Below are 23,383 nucleotides of genomic sequence, written 5' to 3' on the forward strand. Positions count from 1 at the left end.
GCTCTTTTTATATAGCTCCGGCGCGTACCGCCAAGAGAGCATCTGTTCTTTCCATTCCTAAACAGATGCCTGCAGCCTCCAAATGATCGCTATCTCAGGCACATAATCTTAAATATCACATTTAATAATAGCTTTACAAACTTCTCAATTTTTGTATACATACATCTGAGCAGTACAGAAGCACGTAGAAAATCTCAGCCCGCTAAAATTAAAACTTTACTCTCTAGAATTTTTACAATGGAACTAACGGTAGATTGTTACCTCTGAACCGTAGCTTTATCAAGACTTGTATCAGCTGTTAATTATGCTACAAGACTAAAACTTGGTGTAGCTTTGTTAATTGTCCTATCTGATCATTGGTCTTAAAGAATTTGTTTTATCATTAAAATTTAAAGTACTTAATCTATAATGCTTATGTACATTTTACTCACAAAAGTAGTTTTTACTAAATTACTAAAAAACTAGAAGAGGTAACTGATTGTGGTATTTCCATTATTATTATTAGGGTGAACTGAAGCATCCTACCAATTTTCAATATTGTAGCTCTATTATTTCGCGCCTCTGATTTTTCCGAAAAACGCGGATTCTGGAGTCAATTTTAGTTTTATGGTTTTGGAAACCAGCACCACTCATTAATGACTTCTTACTGCACCTTCTCACCAAATTTTGGCTTCCTAGCGTCATTATTTAGCGCCTCCTATTTTTCTTTCAAAACGTGAATTTTACGTAAACTACTAATTTTATAACATTAAGATTTGTTACCTGAAACATTATTACATAGAACTATACTTTAACAAAGTTTTACACACAAATCTTAATTTTTACTTTTATGTTAAATGTGGTGCAATACTATATGCAGGCGCGTTACGATGACGTGACGCTACTAGCAGTGAACTAGGGTAAGTCCCGTGCACTCGCTCGCCTCTGTAGCTTATACATGATACAGCGCTTGCTTTGCTTCAATGTTCTGAGGCATCAAGGGATCACCAATTTAGTATTGGAGGGCAGCGTGGAGGGTAAAAATCGTAGAGGGAGACCAAGAGATGAATACACCAAGCAGGTTCAGAAGGATTTAGGTTGCGGTAGGTACTAGGAGATGAAGAGAATTGCACGGTATAGAGTAGCATGGAGAGCTGCATCAAACCAGTCTCAGGACTGAAGACCACAACAACAACAACAACAACAACAACAACAACGTGGACTCGCCTACATAGAAATCGGCGAGTACTATTGTGCTATCAATCCAGAAGCTTTAACAGCAGTATGTGTCGGTAATGGGAGTTCAGCGGCTTCGAACGAGGACCAGTCACCGGATGTTACCTAAGTGACAATTGCATTAGGGACGTTTCATCCCTTCTAAAGCTGCAAAATCGACTTTTGGGCGTCTGACTGCAAAATGCAAATGCGAGGCAAGAACCACAAATAAATTAAGTCAAGGGACATCTCATATAATGATGGACAGGAACTGTCGAGTGTTTCTGACTGTGTTGGTAAAAACATACGTGAAATATGTAGGATAAATCACCTTTGAATTCCGTAGGGCTAGCAGCAGAGCCGCCAGCACAGTGTCTGAGGTTCAGTGTGCGAGCGGCGCATTTCTGTGGTCGATACTGAGCACCACTTGAGGAGGTGTCGAAAGCGGCCCCAGTGTACAGTGGGGCTAAATACTAGTGTAATGAAACATTCTCGGGTTTCAAGCGGCGTCAAGTGGTTTACTGCCCGCGAGCTTTCGGCAGAGACCTCCTCTGCCATTGTCAAGTGGATGGCTGTCGTGAGGTTGTCGTTGCCGTGCTTATATAGCCGCGCCCGCGCTCGTGACGTCACTGGTGCTCGGTCCCGCACCATATATGGTAATGTTTTGACGGCGCGACCAGCGGGCCCGCTTCAACTCCAACACCGGGTCCCACACTGTACTCAGCTGCAGTCCACCGACTTCATTGAGGATGTTGTGCGATGTTTCTATCTCTGTTGCTTCATTTATTACGCTTTCCAAGAAGCCTTTGGTCTGTTTAGCAATAGATGTATCGTCGAATGCAGTTCGGTGTCGGTTTCCCAGAGCATGTTCTGCTACAGCTTACTTTTCAGGATAGCGCAGACGGTAACACCTTTCATGTTCTGGGCGGCGCTGCTCACTAGTGCGAACAGTCTGGCCCGCATAGAACTGCCCTCATCCGCACGCTATCTTGTAAATTCCTGGCGTTCTGAGGCCAACATCGTCTTTCACAGGTTTCATTAGTTGCCGGATTTTAGCCGGAGGCCTGAAGATTGTGTCTATTTTATGCCTCTTCAGGAGCCGACTAATCTTCCCTGTTGTCGAACCACAAAACGGTAGAATGCAACCTGCTTGGTGTCTTCTTCAGAGGTCTTCTCCCTTTGAGGCTTGGATGACACTGCTTGTGAGATCTGTTTGTTATTGTAACCGTTTTCATTAAAAACTTTGCGTAACTGGCTCAATTCTCTCGGCAAGTTTTCAGCGTCTGAACGGTTTCAGGACGGTGTACTAAGGTCCTCAGAACTGACTGTTTCTGTGCTGGATGATGGAAGCTGGTGGCGTGCAGATACCGATGCGTGTTGGCGGGCTTGCGGTAAACGCTACGGCCTAGAGACCCGTTGGGTTTACGACGGACAAGCACGTCCAAGAACGGCAGGGAACCCTCCGTCTCTACTTCCGTTGTGAAGTTGATATGGTCGTGGATGCTGTTGAGCTGCTCCAGGAACTCTTCTAACTATTCTGAGGACCTTAGTACATCGAGCTGAAACCGTCTCAGATACTGAAAACTTGCCGAGAGAATTGAGCCGCTTACGCAACGTTTTTAAGGAAAACGGTTACAACAACATATAGAGCTCACAAGCAGTGTCATCCAAGCCTCAAAGGAAGAAGACCTCTGAAGAAGACACCAAGCAGGTTGCATTCTACCGTTTTGTGGTTCGACAACAGGGAAGATTAGTCGGCTCCTGAAGAGGCATAAAATAGACACAATCTTCAGGCCTCCGGCTAAAATCCGGCAACTAATGAAACCTGTGAAAGACGATGTTGGCCTCAGAGCGCCAGGAATTTACAAGATAGCGTGCGGATGAGGGCAGTTCTATGCGGGCCACACTGTTCGCACTAGTGAGCAGCGCCGCCCAGAACATGAAAGGTGTTACCGTCTGCGCTATCCTGAAAAGTCAGCTGTAGCAGAACATGCTCTGGGAAACCGACACCGAACTGCATTCGACGATACATCTATTGCTAAACAGACCAAAGGCTTCTTGGAAAGCGTAATAAATGAAGCAACAGAGATAGAAACATCGCACAACATCCTCAATGAAGTCGGTGGACTGCGGCTGAGTACAGTGTGGGACCCGATGTTGGAGTTGAAGCGGGCCCGCTGGTCGCGCCGTCAAAACATTACCATATATGGTGCGGGACCGAGCACCAGTGACGTCACGAGCTACGGCGCGGCTGTGACGACCACACGACAGCCATCCACTTGACAATGGCAGACGAGATCTCTGCCGAAAGCTCGTGGCCAGTAAAGCACTTGACGCCGCTTGAAACCCGAGAATGTTTCATTAACGCATATCGCATCGAAAGAATGCATTCGTACACGAGTGATTTGGAGCGATGAATGACACTGCGGCAGTCCGATGGAAGGGTTTCGGTTTGGCTAATACCTGGGGAATGTTACCTGTCATAGTGTACAGAGCCAAAATTGAATTATGAAGGGAGTAGTGTTGTATGGATGTGATTATCGTGTGGTACCTTTCGAGTGAATAAGAAGACGCTAAATGTGGAACGATATGAACACATTTGACAGCATTTCGCTCTGAGTACAGTAGAGCAATGGTTCGGAGACAATGACCATAAGCATGCCAATGTACCCTTTCACAGGGGAATGTCTGCGAGGCAGTGACGTGTGGGCGAAAACGTTCCTGAAACAGCCTGGTCTGCCCCGAAACCCGACCTCAAACCGATGCCTCTGCAACGAGTTCTCTGGTTTCGCCTCTTGACGAACAATTTGTTGACATTCTTCCGAACACAGTCACACACCTCACTGAAAGTGTCTCCAGCAGAGGTGAATAGGTCATAAAAGCGAACGGCTGACACCCTATATTAATATCCACTAACTGCTGTTCTCATGCATCTATTCAACTACTGAGTGACACATCTACATCTACATCCATACTCCGCAAGCCACCTGACGGTGTGTGGCGGAGGGTACCCTGAGTACCTCTATCGGTTCTCCCTTCTATTCCAGTCTCGTATTGTACGTGGAAAGAAGGATTGTCGGTATGCTTCTGTGTGGGCTCTAATCTCTCTGATTTTATCCTCATGGTCTCTTCGCGAGATATACGTAGGAGGGAGCAATATACTGCTTGACTCTTCGGTGAAGGTATGTTCTCGAAACTTTAACAAAAGCCCGTACTGAGCTACTGAGCGTCTCTCCTGCAGAGTCTTCCACTGGAGTTTATCTATCATCTCCGTAACGCTTTCACAATTACTAAATGATCCTGTAACGAAGCGCGCTGCTCTCCGTTGGATCTTCTCTATCTCTTCTATCAACCCTACTTGGTGCGGATCCCACACTGCTGAGCAGTATTCAAGCATTGGGTGAACAAACGTACTGTAACCTACTTCCTTTGTTGTCGGATTGCATTTCCTTAGGATTCTTCCAATGAATCTCAGTCTGGCATCTGCTTTACCGACGATCAACTTTATATGATCATTCCATTTTAAATCACTCCTAATGCGTACTCCCAGATAATTTATGGAATTAGCTGCTTCCAGTTGCTGACCTGCTATTTTGTAGCTAAATGATAAGGGACCTATCTTTCTATGTATTCGCATCACATTACACTTGTCTACATTGAGATTCAATTGCCATTCCCTGCACCATGCGTCAATTCGCTCCAGATCCTCCTGCATTTCAGTACAATTTTCCATTGTTGCAACCTCTCGATACACCACAGCATCATCCGCAAAAAGGCTCAGTGAACTTCCGATGTCATCCACCAGGTCATTTATGTATATTGTGAATAGCAACGGTCCTATGACACTCCCCTGCGGCACACCTGAAATTACTCTTACTTCGGAAGACTTCTCTCCATTGAGAATGACATGCTGCGTTCTGTTATCTAGGAACTCCTCAATCCAATCACACAATTGATCTGATAGTCCGTATGCTCTTACTTTGTTCACTAAACGACTGTGGGGAACTGTGTCAAACGCCTTGCGGAAGTCAAGAAACGCGGCATCTACCTGTGAACCCGTGGACGAATAGCGCGAGCTGGGTTTCACACGACCGTCTTTTTCGAAACCCATGCTGATTCCTACAGAGTATATTTCTAGTCTCCAGAAAAGACATTATACTCGAACATAATACGTGTTCCAAAATTCTACAACTGATCGACGTTAGAGATGTAGGTCTATAGTTCTGCACATGTGTTCGACGTCCCTTCTTGAAAACGGGGATGACCTGTGCCCTTTTCCAATCCTTTGGAACGCTTCGCTCTTCTAGAGACCTACGGTACACAGCTGCAAGAAGCGGGGCAAGTTCCTTCGCGTACTCTGTGTAAAATCGAACTGGTATCCCATCAGGACCAGCGGCCTTTCCACTTTTGAGCGATTTTAATTGTTTCTCTATCCCTCTGTCGTCTACTTCGATATCTATCATTTTGTCAACTGTGCGACAATCTAGAGAAGGAAGGACAGTGCAGTCTTCCTCTGTGAAACAGCTTTGCAAGAAGACATTTAGTATTTCGGCCTTTAGTCTGTCATCCTCTGTTTCAGTACTATTTTGGTTACAGAGTGTCTGGACATTTTGTTTTGATCCACCTACCGCTTTGACATAGGACCAAAATTTCTTAGGATTTTCTGCCAAGTCAGTACATAGAACTTTACTTTCGAATTCATTGAAAGCCTCTCGCATAGCCCTCCTCACACTACATTTCGCTTCACGTAATTTTTGTTTGTCTGCAAGGCTTTGGCTATGTTTATGTTTGCTGTGAAGTTCCCTTTGCTTCCGCAGCAGTTTTCTAACTCGGTTGTTGTACCACGGTGTCTCTTTCCCATCTCTTACGATCTTGCTTGGCACATACTCATCTAACGCATATTGTACCATGGTTTTGAACTTTGTCCACTGATCCTCAACACTATCTGCACTTGAGACAAAACTTTTGTGTTGAGCTGTCAGGTACTCTGTAATCTGCTTTTTGTCACTTTTGCTAAACAGAAAAATCTTCCTACCTTTTTTAATATTTCTATTTACGGCTGAAATCATCGATGCAGTAACCGCTTTATGATCGCTGATTCCCTGTTCTGCATTAACTGATTCAAATAGTTCGGGTCTGTTTGTCACCAGAAGGTCTAATATGTTATCGCCGCGAGTCGGTTTTCGGTTTAACTGCTCAAGGTAGTTTTCAGATAAAACACTTAAAATATTTCACTGGAGTCTTTGTCCCTGCCACCCGTTATGAACGTTTGAGTCTCCCAGCCTATATCCGGCAAATTAAAATCTCCACCCAGAACTATAACATGGTGGGGAAATCTACTCGAAATATTTTCCAAATTATTCTTCAGGTGCTGAGCCACATCAGCTGCTGAGCCCGGGGGCCTATAGAGACATCCAATTACCATGTCTGAGCCTGCTTTAACCGTGACCTTCACCCAAATCATTTCACAATTCGAATCTCCGTCAAGTTCCTTCGATACTATTGCACTTCTTATCGCTATAAACAAGCCTCCGCCTTCACTGTCCAGCCTGTCTCTGCGGTATACTTTCCAATCTGAGTTTAGGATTTCATTACTGTTTACGTCTGGTTTCAGCCAACTTTCTGTGCCTAGTACTATATGGGCGTTGTGACCGTTTATTAATGAGAGCAGTTCTGGGACCTTTCTATAGACGCTCCTGCAGTTTACTATAAGCACATTAATATTGTTATTCCCTGTTGCAATTTGCCTACTCCTGCCTTGCCGCGTCTCAGGAGGCGTCTTGTCGGGCCTAGGGATGGAATTCTCTAACCTAAAAAAACCCCATGTGCACTCCACACGTACTCCGCTACCCTCGTAGCCGCTTCCGGCGTGTAGTGCACGCCTGACCTATTCAGGGGGACCCTAGATATCTCCACCCGATAGCGGAGGTCGAGAAATTTGCACCCCAACTCTCCGCAGAATCGTCTGAGCCTCTGGTTTAAGCCTTCCACTCGGCTCCAAACCAGAGGACCGCGATCGGTTCTGGCAACGATACTACAAATAGTTAGCTCTGATTCCACCCCGCGAGCGAGGCTTTCCGCCTTCACCAACTCCGCCAACCGCCTGTACGAACTGAGGATGACCTCTGAACCCAGACGGCAGGAGTCATTGGTGCCGACATGAGCAACAATATGCAGTCGGGTGCACCCAGTGCTCTCTATCGCCGCCGGTAGGGCCTCCTCCACATCTCGGATGAGACCCCCCGGCAAGCAGACAGAGTGAACACTGGCCTTCTTCCCCGACCTCTCCGCTATTTCCCTAAGGGGCTCCATCACCCGTCTAACGTTGGAGCTCCCAATAACTAACAAACCCATCCCCCCGTGTGCCTGCTCGGACCTTACTGAAGGAGCAGCCACATGTTCACTCACAGGCAGAGCGGGCGATGCCACACGGCCAGCCTCCACATTGACCCTCCGCCTCGTGCGCCGCGAACGCCGCTGAACCCGTGGTTTAGGGGTAGAGACATATTGTTAGACTAGCAATCAAATCGTCCGCAGTCCCTGGGTTCGAATATCGCCACTGTTTTAAATAAACATCATCAGCAATGGTGGCCAAAGTGATCCGGCATCAAAGGGCAGAGGAGCGGACTGGGTTTCCGGGCACTCTCTTGCTCTTGGGGCGGGAAACTGCTCCTCAAAGGCGGAAGAATCAGCAGTGGTCAGAGGCACGAGGATGCAGAAGGCAGTGGAAACCACGGTATTAGAGACACATTGTGTAGCCACAGGACATGTGGTCTGTCATTAAAAAACTGTCCTGATGATTCCGGACTAGTACCCCATTCGGATCTCCGGGAGGGGACTGCCAACGGAGAGGTGAGCATGAGAAAAAGATTGAAAAATAATAAACGAAGGGGTAACGTTCTACAAGTCGGGGACCAGAATATCAGAATTTTGATAGTGGTAAAAAAGATAGAAAATCTGAACTGGCAAATACTTACACTCAATCTAGATGTAGTGGGAACCATTGAAATGAAATTTAAAGAAGACAATGATTTCTGGTCAGACGAGTATGGGGTAACATCAACAGCAGCAGAAAATGGTGTAATTGGAGCAGGATTCGTTACGAGTAGGAAGTGGGACACAGAGTGAGTTACTGTGAACAGTTTAGGGATAGGGTTGTTCATTTCAAACTCGACAGCAAACTAACTACGACAATTATAGTTTAGGTATTCAAGGTGGCGTCGGCAGCAGAGGATGAACAGAGGGAGAAAATGTATGAGTATATTTAATAGGTAATTCAGTATGTAAAGGGAGATGAAAATCTAGTAGTCATGGGGGGCTGGAATTCGGTTCTAGGTGAGAAAGTGGAAGAGAAGATTACAGAAGCATATGCGCTTCACCATAGGAATGAGAGAGGAGAAAGACTAACTGAGTTCTGCATCAGTTAGTAATAGCGAATACTCTCTTCAAGAACCAGAAGAGGAGGTACACTTGGGAAAGGACGGGAGATACGGAAAGATTATAGTTAGATTACATGTTGATCTGGCAGAGATTCCGAATTCAAATATCGGATTGTAAGTCACACCCCGGATGAGGTAAAGACTCAGATCACAATTTAGTCAAGACGAAGAATGTGGTGTCACCGCCAGACACCACACTTGCTTGGTGGTAGCCTTTAAATCGGCCGCGGTCCGGTAATATACGTCGGACCCGCGTGTCGCCACTATCAATTGATTGCAGACCGAGCGCCGCCACACGGCAGGTCTAGAGAGACTTCCTAGCACTCGCCCCAGTTGTACAGCCGACTTTGCTAACAATGGTTCACTGACTTCTACGCTCTCATTTGCCGAGACGATAGTTAGCATAGCCTTCAGCTACGTTATCTGCTACGACCTAGCAAGGCGCCATTATCTGTTGCTATTGGTACTGTGAATCGTGTAATGTCAAGAGCGACGTTCGTCATTAAATGGATTAAAGTTAAGTATTTCACCAGCTACGTCCGCTTTTCTCAATCCTAATTCCCTTTTCATGTTCCAGACCTCACGCCAGCCTGCGTGAGCTAAAACGCGTGCATTTCGGCCTCCTTTAGTTACACGGTGTTGGCTCTCCTGCCAACCACAACAAAGAATACGCTGAAGTTTAACAGACCAGTCCGGAAGAACAAAGACTCAAAGAAATAGGGTCCGGAACTGCTAAGAATGAAGAGGTACACTTTGAGTCTTCTGAGGCTACGGATACTGCGATAATGAATTGGTCAGTAGGTAGCTCAGTTGAAGACGAATGGACATCTCTAGAAAGGGCAATCGCAGAAGTTGGGGAGAAAGGCATAGGCCACAGAAGGAAAATCCGAGGAAACTACGGGTAACAGAAGAAATATTTCAGCTGGTCGAAGAAAGGACGTCGTACAAAAATGTGCAGAAAAATTATGGAATACAGAAATAAAAGTCACATACGAATGAAATTAATAGGAAGTGCAGGGCGCCTGAAGCGAAACAACTGCATGAAAAATGTGAAGGAATTGAGAAAGAACTGGTTGGCGGAAAGATTGACTCAGCATGTATAAAAGTCAGAACAACCTTGGATGAAATTAAAAGCGAGGGTGGCAGCATTAAGAATGCAATGGAAATTATACTGTTAAATAGAGATGAGAGAGCGAACAGGTGGAGACAGTACACTGAAGGCCCTTGGAAGTAGTGGCAACAAAGCAACTATTCGCGTTGGTGTGTAGAATGCATGAGACTGGCGATATACCATCTTATTCTCGGAAAAACATCATCCACACAATTCCAAAGATTGCAAGAGGTGACACGTGCGACAATTGTCGCACAATCAGCTTAACAACTCATCGTCCAAGTTGCTCACAATAATAATACACAGACCAACAGAAAATAAAATTGAAGATGTGTTAGATGACGATCAGTTTCGCTTTAGGAAAGGAAAGGAACCAGAGAGGCAATTCTGACATCGAGGTTGATAATGGAAGCAAGATTAAAGAGAAATCAGGAAACGTTCATAGAATTTGCGGACCTAGAAAAAGCTTTTTGACAGTATAAAATGGTGCAAGATGTTCGAAATTCTGAAGAAGATAGGGGTAAGCTATAGGGAGAGACGGGTAATACACAATATGTACAAGAACCAGGAGGTAATAATAAGAGTGGACGACCAAGAACGAAGTGCTCGGATTAAAAAGCGTGTGAGGCAGAGATTTAGGGTTCGCCACTACTATTCAATGTGTACATTGAAGAAGCAAATATGGAAATAAAAGAAAGGTTCAGGAGTGGAACTAAAATTCAGGGTGAAAGGTCATCAATCATACATTTCGCTGATGACATTGCTACCCCGAGTGAAAGTTAAGAAGAATTACATGATCTGCTGAATGGAATGAACACTCTAATGAGTACAGAATATGGACTGAGAGCAAATTGAAGAAATATAGGGGAAACGAAAGGTGGGAGAAATGAGGACAGCGAGAAATTTAATATTACAATTCGTGATCGAGAAGTCGATGAAGTTAAGGACCTCTGCTGACATGATGGAGGAAGGAGGACATCAAAAGCAGACTAGCACCGGCAAAAAAGGAGCATTCCTGCGCAAGAGAAGTCCGCTAGCATGAAACATAGGTATTAACTTTAGAAAGAAATTTCCGAGAATTTCTGATCGTTGTATGGTAGTGAAACATGGGTTATGGGAAAACCGGAATAGAAGATAATCGAAGCATTCGAGATGTGGCGCTACAGGCAGTTGTTGATATCGGCAAGGGAAAGAAAATGCGGAAAAATCTGACGAGGACGGGCACGGTGATAGGACATTTTTCTTGCCGGAGTAAAGAAGTGAGAGTAGGGTTTAAGGTAGAGTTGACATCGAGATTTCTGGAGCACAAGCTCGGACTGATTGGAGGATGGGGAAGGAAATCGACCCTGCCGTTTCAGAGGAACCCTCCCGGCGTTTATCTGGAACGGTTTAGGGAAATCACAGAAAATCTAATTCGGGATGGCCGGACGCGGATTTGAACTGTCGTCCTGCTGAATTCGAGTCCAGACTCTGCACCAAATCGCTCTGTCTTTCAAGTTGAGCAGTAGTAAATTTACCGGGATAAATACCAACTTAGCGATTCCTGAGAATACTCGCTATGAGCTTGCACACCCGCAAGATGAATAATGTGCACTGGGTGACAAAAGTCACGGGACGCCTCCTGAGATCGTGTCGGACCTCCTTTTACCATCTATAGCGCACTAACTCGACGTCGCATCGACCCAACAGGTCGTCGCAAGGCCTCTGCAGAAGTCTTGAGCCACGCCCCCTCCACTGCCATCCACAAATGCTAAAGCAGCGCGGTGCACGACCTTGTGCACCAACTGACGTCTCGACTATGTGCCACAAATGTGCGATGGGTTTCATGTCGGGCTATCTGGGTGGGAAAATCAATCGTTCGTATTGCCCAGAATGTTCGTCATGGCGTATTGTCATCCATAAAAATTCCATCGTTTTTTGGGAACGTGAAGTCCATTAATGTCTGTAAATGGTCTACAAGTAGCCGAACATGGCCATTTCATGGGCCACAGGACGCAGTCCACTCCACGAGAACACCGTCAACACCATTTTGGAGTCACCTCTAGCCTGCACAGTTCCTTGTTGACAACACTGGTCCACGGCTTCGTGGGATATGCGCCACACTTGCCAAAATATCGACTCTTACAAACTGACATCTGGATTCATCTGACTGCTGTCACAGCCCATAAACGTTAGATTACGCCGCACTGTCCTACATCTACATCTACATTTATACTCCGCAAGCCACCCAACGGAGTGTGGCGGAGGGCACTTTACGTGCCACTGTCATTACCTCCCTTTCCTGTTCCGGTCGTGTATGGCTCGCGGGAAGAATAACTGCCGGAAAGCCTCCGTGCGCGCTCGAATCTCTCTAATTTTACATTCGTGATCTCCTCTGGAGGTATAAGTAGGGGGAAGCAATATAGTCGATACCTCATCCAGAAACGTACCCTCTCGAAACCTCGACAGCAAGCTACACCGCGATGCAGAGCGTCTCTCTTGCAAAGTCTGCCACTTGAATTTGCTAAACATCTCCATAAAGCTATCACTGTTACCAAATAACCCTGTGACGAAACATGCTGCTCTTCTTTGGATCTTCTCTATCTCCTCCGTCAACCCGATCTGGTACGGATCCCACACCGATGAGCAATATTCAAGTACAGGTCGAACGAGTGTTTTGTGAGCCACCTCCTTTGTTGATGGGCTACATTTTCTAAGGACTCTCCCAATGAATCTCAACCTGGTACCCGCCTTACCAACAATTGATTTTATATGATCATTCCACTTCAAATCGTTTCGCACGCACACTCCCAGATATTTTACAGAAGTAACTGTTACCACTGTTTGTTCCGCTATCGTATAATCATACAATAAAGGATCCTTCTTACTATGTATTCGCAATACATTACATTTGTCTATGATAAGGGTCAGTTGCTACTCCCTGCTCCAAGTGCCTATTCGCTGCAGATCTTCCTGCATTTCGCTGCAATTTCCTAATGCTGCAACTTCTCTGTATACTACAGCATCAACCGCGAAAAGCCGCTTGGAACTTCCGACACTATCTACTAAGACATTTATATATATTGTCAAAAGCAATGGTCCCATAACACTCCCCTGTGGCACGCCAGAGGTTACTTTAACGTCTGTAGACGTCTCTCCATTGAGAACAACATGCTGTGTTCTGTTTGCTAAAATCTCTTCAATCCAGCCACACAGCTGGTCTGATATTCCGTAGGCTCTCAATTTGTTTATCAGGCACAGTGCGGAACAGCATGGAACGCCTTCCAGAATTAAAGGAAAATGGCATCTATCTGGGTGCCTGTATCTAATATTTTCTAGGTCTCATGAACAAATAAACGGAGTTGGGTCTCTCACGATCGCTGTTTCCGGAATCCATGTTGATTCCTACAGAGTAAATTCTGGGTTTCCAGAAACGACATGATACGCGAGTAAAAGTCATGTTCTAAAATTCTACCACAGATCGATGTCAGACATATAGGTCTATAGTTTTGCGCATCTGCTCGACGACCCTTCTTGAAGACTGGGACTACCTGTGCTCTTTTCCAATCATTTAAAACCTTCCGTTCCTCTAGAGACTTGCGGTACACGGCTGTTAGAAGGGGAGAAAGTTCTTTCGCGTACTCTGTGTAGAATCGAATTGGTATCCCGTCAGGTCCAGTGGACTTTCCTCTGTTGAGTGATTTCAGTTGCTTTTCTACTCCTTGGACACTTATTTCGATGTCAGCCATTTTACACTGGGTGACAAAAAGTCACGGACGCCTCCTAAGGTCCTGTCGGACCTCCTTTTACCAGCTCAGTGCAGCAACTCGACGTCGCATCGACTCTACACGTTTGTCGTACGACCCACATTGATTACTGCGGTGTTGCCTGTCTGTTAGCACTGACAACTACACGCAAACGCCGCTGCTCTCAGTCACTAAGTGGAGACCATCGGCCGCTGCGTCGTCCGCGGTGAGAGGTGATGCCTGAAATACAGTATTCCGGGAACACTCTTTACACTGTGGAACTTGGAACAGTGAATTCCCTAACGACTTCCGAATTGGAACGTCTTTTGTGTCTAGCTGTAACTACCATCATGTGTTCGGCGTCTGCTCAGTCCCATCAAGTGGCCATAATCACGTCGCAAAGCTTTTCACAGTAATCAACTGAGTAGTGGCAGCTCCGCCAATGCACTGCTCTTTCACACGTCGTGCAGGAACAAACAGTGTCTTCTCTCAAATAAATCCATTTTTCATTTGTAAATTATACTGCATCAGCTTGCGTGAGGAGGGCTTTGTCAGCTGTGTTCCACTGTCTGAAGATCAATAAACGAAGTCAATGGACGTCGTATTTTATTGTAGAGGATCACTGTTCCAGTAGTTATTAATTTTGCGCATGGTTTCGTCCCTGGTTGTAAATTATCATCATTCGAAAGACGCGATTGCCTTCTAATTAAGCTGTAGTATTTCGATAAGGGAGGCGGAGTTGCAGCTTAACAGCTTAAGTCGAGAGAGAGAGAGAGAGAGAGAGACAGAGAGAGAGAGAGAGAGAGAGAGAGAGAGAGAGAGAGAGAGAATAATGAATAGAAGTTGTTTCTTTTGGTTAATAATTATTTTGTTACAGGAAATAAAAAAATTAAGTCCTCACGTTTATCTACCAATTGCAGATATCGGCTCGCTGTACGAAGCTCTATTTTATTGCCAGAATTAACTCAGCCTAACCCTAAGTTAGATCAGTACTTGTGATATGTAGGTGCCAGCCGGTGTGGCCGAGCGGTTGTAGGAGCTTCAGTCTAGATCCGAGACTCCCTCAGGCATGGATGTGTGTGATGTCCTTAGGTTGGTTAGGTTTAAGTAGTTCTAAGTTCTAGGGGACTGATGACCTCAGATGTTAAGTCCCATAGTGCTTAGAGCCATTTGAACCATTTGATATGTAGGTAAAACTATCATAGTAAGTGCAACACACAGAGTAGCAACTGTAAATCAATTAAAGCTTATCTCTTGGCCGACTCTGCATGTTAGAAAACTTCTAATTACAGATTACATAGTTGAAGCAATATTACGAACTTCTTTATGGCATGCTTTCATTCAGCCGTGTCGTACATCCACCCAGGCTCGTTTCTTGGAATTATTATCTATAAGATGAAGTATTTCATAAAATAAGCAAAACTTTAACGTGCGATGTATCGAGACTAATTTACAGTACCCGACCAAATTAAATAATTTGACAGTGAAATATAAATATTTCATAATGGTCAACATAAAGATTACTACTAATAGAGCACAGCAAACAGTTTATAATATTTTTAAACGACTAGCCAGAAAATAGGCTAGACGATGTCGAGGTACTAAAAAATTTTGCTCGAACGTTATACAAATAAAGTTTATGACGGATTGTCTATTGTTACAGATACTGTTTGGTTACTTTCTCTATAAAACACATGTGTGTTATTCAAAAGCGTGATATCATACAAGACTTACTTGTCAACCAACAAGAGACAATTCGAGTAGTTACAAACAGGAAATGCCATTTCATGTCTATTTTGAAAATAGTGAATTGTTTTAGTTAGAGTACCACAACAAGGGCGCTGTGTTGAAGCAGCACTACATAGTAAGTAAACATATTGGGAATTTTTGTAATTATATCGTATGTTGTCTGGCATTATGTAAACGTGCGATGCTTCTGTAATAACTAGAATTATATTTTGTTTCAGTAGTGATTAAATTTTATGAGTACACGTTTCTTTCACGACATATCGTGATTTGCTACAGGTCCTTATAGTCTAAGATCCGGAGTTAAAATTAACCTTCCCTTGTCGAGTTTCCTAATAAAGTGTATATTTGATACAAGTAATGTACAAATATAACACAACGTTTGTATTCGAAACATACGTAACCTATGCCTCTCGCAACGTTTATTAGGGTATGGTGTAAAAATCTGAAATAGATCGAATTTTTACTTACAACCTTTCCTCTGTCTGTAGTACGTGTATATGACTATATTCCGTATATATCAAAAAGATATATAGCCTATGCCCATCCGAACGTTTATCAGAGTATCACGTAGAAGTTTGAAGTAACTCCGTCAAGAACTTTTCGAGGTTTTCGGTAACAACGGTAAACACGTTACGTAAACAAACTTTCTGACGCTGATTTACTCATACACGCTTACCTCTTTCCACCCGGCAACCTTACATTATGGCCCAGAAAAAGGAAAGCAACCTTACTGTGTCGATTTATTCACATCACTCACTCTCGCCTGATGCTAAAGTTTCCAAGAAACTGCCGGAGAGTAACTACCGAAAAAAAATTCTTTTAGTAGTATTTAATTAAGAATGGCTGTTTGGGGATATGGAACGACAACCCCGCACATTTTATTTGTCTGTACAATGCGTTGTATAAAGTACACCTTTCACTAGGAAACTCGAGGGAAGGTCAGTGCAACTAAGCGAGGAGCAGATAAGGATATTTTTCTAAATTTGTCTCTTGTATTATCGAAACATCTAAATATCTCAGATAGACATAGCAATTCCTTACTTCGCCCTACACGTAACGAGTTAGTCAACCAACACGAAAACATGAGAAATTACGATAACGAAAATGCTATCACCAGGAAGCTATCCAACAGATGTTTTATAGACGGTAGTTTGGCTTACTTTTCGCTGGCAGAAGTCTAAGGTGAAGAAACAGCGAGCCCGATGAAATAAGAATCCAATAGCGCGGATTGCGGAAACCGACGCGGCAGGTAAGGCAAATTCGAAACCGCACGCTCCCAACGGAAAGCGTAAACTGCAGCAACGCGATTCACGGATTCAGTCGAGGCCCACGAGGCCCACATACCATGGCGCATACGTCACACCACGTGACACTGCAGCTCTTCATACGAGAGTCAGCAGCCGTCTCTGGCGGGGAGCGATTTGAATAATTCTTGACTGCGTGTTTAAATGCGTACAAGCTGTCGACAGCACACGGCAAAATCAAGACCTATAGTGAGAACCATTTCAATTACGTATTCATTCGCAATGGGCTCTGCACGGAGCCGAGAGTTCTCAAAGTGTGCCCGACAAGCTGCCTAGTGTGACGTCACAAGTTCGTTATGGGGTCCATATTCTCGTGGGTGCCGCGATTCGGTGACGTGACGTCATAACTGCTGACTGAGCAATAGGCTCGCGACTACAGCCAGTGGGTTTTTAACGCTGCATGAACAGCTTTTACTGCAACATAGACGAGAGCTACAAACCATTTTTGCCGAGAAACGTTCAGTGTTGCAGGTGACGCAGCAATGTCTGAGGTTGGGGTTGTTTTGGGGAAGGAGACCAGAAGGCGAGGTCACCGATCTCATCGGATTAGGGATGGAGGGGGAGGGAGTCGGCCGTGCCCTTGCAAAGGAACCATCCCGGCATTTGGCTGGAGAGATTCAGGGAAATCACGGAAAACCTAAATCAGGATGGCCGGACGCGGGATTGAACCGTCGTCCTCCCGAATCAACACCGACTCAAAGGAAGACCCCGGCGCTTGTTCGTGACGTCACGTCAGCTAGGCACGGCGAACGCCAGGTCTGTTGCAGGCATACTCACAATGGTGGTGTCTCCCCCTCTGACACAGGAAGATGTGAAACTATTGGCGGTAGTTGACCAACACGCATTGTTCTGAAAGATTTCTGCAATCAATTAATTGTGCAATCCATTACACTTCTTAACAAATAGTGTACTCCTGAACTTAAATTTCCACCTGTTTTAAGGACTGACATACAAAAACAACTTCATGGTCCAGCAGCAACAGAATTCATGCTTCTTTACCTTATTTTTAAATCTGGGGAAGTTACTTTTGTACTGGGTTGCTTTTACAAGAAACTGTGAACATATTGGTGCTCTTCTTTAGGTATCTTGGTTGACTATGGGGTGAGGAGCACTGAATGTTAATGAAATATCTTGCGATTGTACACGTTGGGGGAGGGGGTGTGGGACAGATGAAGAGGCAAAAGAGACATACTTGTTTTACCAAATAAAACTTTTTTTATGTTATAAAGTTTCTCCTTTCAGTTGCAAGAGGGGAATATTTATCTTTTCTAATGTGCGTGTTTAAAAAAGTTTAAGCTCAGCAGTATTTTCGATGTATGAAGCTATTTTGTCTCCTGTTTAGAATTCCTTTCGCTGAAAACGACTGTAATCTAATGACTGGCAGCAGTTGCATATTTACACATGTAAATTAGTTCACATATCCAGTGACGATCTCAAACGAAATAAATAAATAAATAAAAGAAACGAGTTAATTGTGAGTGGGTTGGGGCAAGTTTCGATAACAAAATGGATCAAGTAAATATAGTTACTTGAATGTAAAATTTCAGAAGCTTGCAATGGGACAAAGCATCTTCTCATACTGATCTACGTATGTTTCGACAGGATTCAGCAATACAGAACTATGATCTACATTTGTCGCTTTACGATAGTAAGAAAATCTTTCATCTAAATAAAACTGCAGAATCTAAAACAATACGAAACTTTTTGTCCAAAAATAAGAGATTTATAGTGATAAGCACGCCCAGGCGTTTCTGCTTGCAACAGACCTGGCGTTCGCCGTGCCTAGCTGACGTGACGTCACCGACAAGCGCCGAGGCCTTCCTTGGAGTCGGTGTTGCCCGAATGCGAGTCCAGTGTCTAACCACTGCGCCACCTCGCTCGGTAGCAATGCCTGAACTGAACCAGTTAATGTCAAATGTGGGCTGAAAATAAGTAACGTCACGCTCGTCTATCAAATAAGGACTTTCCTGTAGGCTCACGACCTTTTATTCATTTATAAGAGAGCACTGTTGAATATTCACAGCTCTAAAACGTTCACCAATCTGGCAGAAAATATCTTTCTGCATCCAGGGCTCTGAAAACATCGATCAGCCAAAGCTCACCTTCTACACTTCACATATCTCCTCCACAGAACTCTTGAGTGAAGGAAACCACATTCCTTCGGTGGATCCAGACTTTCGAAAAGGCTTCAATTCAGCATCGCGTCCACCCTTTATGAAGAAAGTTCTATCATGTGGGACGTATAGCACCCTTTGCCATTGGTGAGGATTTTCTGAGAGGTGGGACGCAGCGTGTTATCCTGGATGAAGAGTCTACATCTACACCTACGCACGTTCCCCACAACCCACCATTAGGTGCATGGCGGAGGGTACCTTACATTACTACCAGTCATTTCCTTTCGCTTTCCATTTGCAAATGGAGCGAGGGAAAAATGACTCTCTGCATACTGCAATGCGAGCCCTATTTTCTCTACTTTGTATTAGCAGTCCATATTCAAGACTTTCTGTTATGGCCCAAATACAGGAAACAACAAAAACACAACAAACGACTAATAGTAAGTTGCATGTTCATAGATCATTTGAATGATTGTTTATCGAAGTGTGTGGAACGAATCAATTTCCAGAATATGTACATGTGATTAGTGTTAACATTAATGAGCACATAATTCTATTCCTATTCATACAACTACAATTAAAAGTACTTTCTTTTATCGGCTACCAGCTTTTAAGTAGAAATTCTTCAGTGAAATAGGAGGAGTTGTCCACAAGGACCAATTTTATATGGGATTTAAAACTTGCTTCGATACCTGTCAGACATTTTATGTTATTGGACAAATGATCAAAACGTTTTATTGCCGCGTATTTAACTTCTCTTTGAGCCGCTGACAGCTTTAACGGTGAGTAATAAAGCTCATTTTTCCTTCTACTGTTTAGGTGCGGACATCACTGTTCTTCTCAAATTGTGATGGATTATGTAGCGAATAAATGTATTGTAGCCGCGCAGTTAAAATGCCTAGCTCCCTGAAGAGGTACCTACATGACGTCTGTGAGTGAACAACATGTAATTATTTTTCTTACTGCTCATTTTTGTGGAATCAATACTTTCTTTCTAAGTGATGAATTACCCCAGAAAATTATTTCGTACGTCATTATTGAGTGTAAATGTGCAAAATATGTCACAAAGTTGATATGTTTGTTTCCAAGATAAGCAGTTCTTCGAAGAGCGAAAGTATCTGAACTTCACTGTTTGAGAAGCTCAGTAATATGCTTCTTCAGTTCAGGTTTCATCAGTATGTACATCTACAAATATGCAGCATTCTGTCCTACTTACTGACTCCTAATGCTATGGCTCATTTGCCAGATCAACTGTTGGTACAACACTACTTGTTGTACAGAACTGGAGAAGCCATTTTCATTGTACCACCCAATAGTTATTTCAAACATATCATTTACTAACTCTTCTGTTGCTTTCTCTCTAATGGGATTTGTTATAACACTAGTATCCTCTACAAAAACTACCAGTTTTTCCTGTTGAGTAATAAGTGGATAATCATTCACATTGTTGTTGTTGTTGTTGTGGTCTTCAGTCCTGAGACTGGTTTGATGCAGCTCTCCATGCTACTGTATCCTGTGCAAGCTTCTTCATCTCCCAGTACCTACTGCAGCCTACATCCTTCTGAATGTGCTTAGTGTATTCATCTCTTGGTCTACCTCTACGATTTTTACCCTCCACGCTGCCCTCCAGTACTAAACTGGTCATCCCTTGATGCCTCAGAACATGTACTACCAACCGATCCCTTCTTCTAGTCAAGTTGTGTCACAAACTCCTCTTCTCCCCAATTCTATTCAATACCTCCTCATTAGTTATGTGATCTACCCATCTAATCTTCAGCATTCTTCTGTATCACCACATTTGGTAAGCTTCTATTCTCTTCTTGTCCAAACTAGTTATCGTCCATGTTTCACTTCCATACATGGTTACTCTCCATACAAATACTTTCAGAAAAGTCTTCCTGACACTTAAATCTATACTCGATGTTAACAAATTTCTCTTCTTCACAAACGATTTCCTTGCCATTGCCAGTCTACATTTTATATCTTCTCTTCTTCGACCATCATCAGTTATTTTGCTCCCGAAATAACAAAACTCCTTTACTACTTTAAGTGCCTCATCTCCTATTCCAATTCCCTCAGCATCTCCCGACTTAATTCGACTACATTCCATTATCCTCGTTTTTCTTTCATTGATGTTCATCTTATATCCTCTTTTCAAGACACTGTCCATTCCGTTCAACTGCTCTTCCAAGTCCTTTGCCGTCTCTGACAGAATTACAATGTCATCGGCGAACCTCAAAGTTTTTATTTCTTCTCCATGGATTTTAATTCATACTCCAGTTTTTTCTTTTGTTTCCTTCACTGCTCACTCAATATACAGATTGAATAGCATCGGGGATATGCTACAACCCTGTCTCACTCCCTTCCCAACCACTGCTTCCCTTTCATGCCCCTCGACTCTTATAACTGCCATCTGGTTTCTGTACAAATTGTAAATAGCCTTTAGCTCCCTGTATTTTACCCTTGCCACCTTTAGAATTTGAAATAGAGTATTCCAGTCAACATTGTCAAAAGCTTTCAAGTAGCTTAAGAGAGCCAAATTATTTTCTATTTATTTGCGCTCCACACAATCTGTGCTCAGGGATCGTAACTTTTTTTTAAGTAATATTTGCAAACCAAACGACATCTATTACATGTTGTTGAGGTCCAAAAATGGCTTTATGATACGTAATCAATGATTGTACACGGCTGTGGAAAACAGGAGTTCCACTCGGTACCTTTTGTCTGGCTGGTGCAGGTGACGAAGCTGTTCGGGGTGAACTACGAGACGAGCACGACGGGCGGCCGCAGCAGCGTGGTCACAGCCGCAAACAACAACAACAACAACAACAACAACAACAACAACGGCCGCAGCGTGAGCTGCTGCCAGCAGGAGGGCGGCTGCGACCAGCGGTGGCTGGGCTCCCGGGGCGGGCTGTCCCACTGCACGGCCGACAGCGGCGACCTGGAGTGGTGCTGCAGGGACAACTCGGTCCTCGTGCCCTCCTACAGCGAGGCCCTCCTCATGGACACCTCCACAGGTGGGTCGCTCGGGGGGCAGCTATGAAGGGCACAATAAACTGTTCTTGGGCTTAAATGCCGCGAGCTTTCAACCCAGCACTCCTCAGCCATTGTCAAATGGAAACATTGCTGATGGGCTGCTGGTAGGCTCTTATACCCTCCAGCTGCCGACTGTGATGTCACAGGTGCCCATATAGGGCCTACGTAGACTACACGTTCGGTGCAGCCTCTTAAAATGTGAAATCGCTGAGTGTCACTCCCCACTGAGCTGCAGTCTACCATCTCTAGTGTTGGTGGTGATAAGCAGCCATCGAAATAAATATCACAAGCAACACCCCTGATAGAGACAGTGTCTTGCGGCTCATTGTGGCATGCGATGCAATCATCGTGAGATGTGTAGTCAGTGTATGACCATACGTGATGATGCCATCAGCGCCAGTGAGATCACAGCCAGCAGCTGGAGTATATACGGGTGTACCACAGTAGCCCATCAGCAGTCGTTCCACTTGACAATGGCCAAGGACTACTTTGTCGCCGGCCGGAGTGTACCTGCGGTTCTAGGCACTACAGTCTGGAACTGAGCGACCGCTACGATCGCAGGTTCGAATCCTGCCTCGGGCATGGATGTGTGTGATGTCCTTACGTTAGTTAGGTTTAATTAGTTCTAAGTTCTAGGTGACTGATGATCTCAGAAGTTAAGTCGCATAGTGCTCAGAGCCATTTGAACCATTTTGAAGCACTACTTTGTCGAAAGCTCATGGAATTTTAACATTTCAACCACATCTGGAAACCCAAAACACTTTAGCCAATGCTACAGACACGAGACTGTCCGTTCTTACATTAGGTATGAGGTGGTTTCCACACATCTCTTAAGGTGAGATGGTTCCTGCGAAAAGCTGATTTCGCTACCCATCCAACTGAGCTTGTGCATTGTCTCTAATGCACTTGTCATTGAGAGGTATAAGTCTTCTTTCTTTCCTTCCCATACTTTTCTGTCATTTTTAACTAATGTTGCTGGTCTCATATCCGCACAGTACTGTGACAGGCAACTATTCCACGTGAAAATGCTCGAGTGCTGATTCAATGCTGCTCATCCACCTATACATAACCACGTCCTCCAAGCCACAGTCTATGCAGTAGCGCTATATGCAAAAACGAACAATACGTTTATGTGACCAGGAGGCAAACTAGAAGAAGCTGTACATCACGATAACTATACGCTCCTAAGCAGAGCACCTAGCCTCGACATCCTTCTAGAAACGGGAAACATCCAACCAAGACTTCCTTCTGGAAGCGAAGCACACCCAATCAGGACATCTTTCAATAATGAGCAAGCATTAAGAAACAGAAACGATTTCCTGAGGCCCTGACGACCATCCCTCTCTTAGACCCTACTACCTTGTAAGCAAAGAGAAGAACAAAGGCACTATGGCCGCTAACAACCTGTACCAAATAAGAAACACAGTAGCATTACTTCCACCGTTATTGGTTTGCAGGGGTGTGTAGTGCTGTTAAGTGTAATGTAAAATCTTGTACTAAGGGAGGTAGAAGAATAGTGCAGAAGCACAAAGAGTGCAAAGTGCCATCTGGATTCCAGGTGCGTGTATATCTGCATGCCATATTGCCAATCGGCAGTCAACTGATATTAAGTTAATGTGAACCTCTACTTCTCCCTCTATACTCCTATCTCATACCTAAATTCTTTTCATTGCAGCATCGTGTTGGAATACCCATCAGATATTAAAAT

General features: G+C 44.2%; 1 protein-coding gene across 2 annotated transcripts in view; it reads left to right on the top strand.

Annotated features, from left to right (window-relative positions):
- LOC126292225 (transmembrane protein 151B-like) overlaps positions 1 to 23,383 on the top strand; it is a 770,743-nt gene that overhangs the window by 694,154 nt on the left and 53,206 nt on the right. For both annotated transcript variants that reach the window (XM_049986097.1, XM_049986098.1), the window contains exon 7: positions 21,374 to 21,656. In XM_049986097.1, the coding sequence (XP_049842054.1) occupies positions 21,374 to 21,656 (283 nt within the window). The remainder of the gene's footprint in view (positions 1 to 21,373; positions 21,657 to 23,383) is intronic.

This window comes from Schistocerca gregaria, chromosome 9, assembly GCF_023897955.1.
Source record: "Schistocerca gregaria isolate iqSchGreg1 chromosome 9, iqSchGreg1.2, whole genome shotgun sequence".
NCBI lineage: Eukaryota > Metazoa > Arthropoda > Insecta > Orthoptera > Acrididae > Schistocerca > Schistocerca gregaria.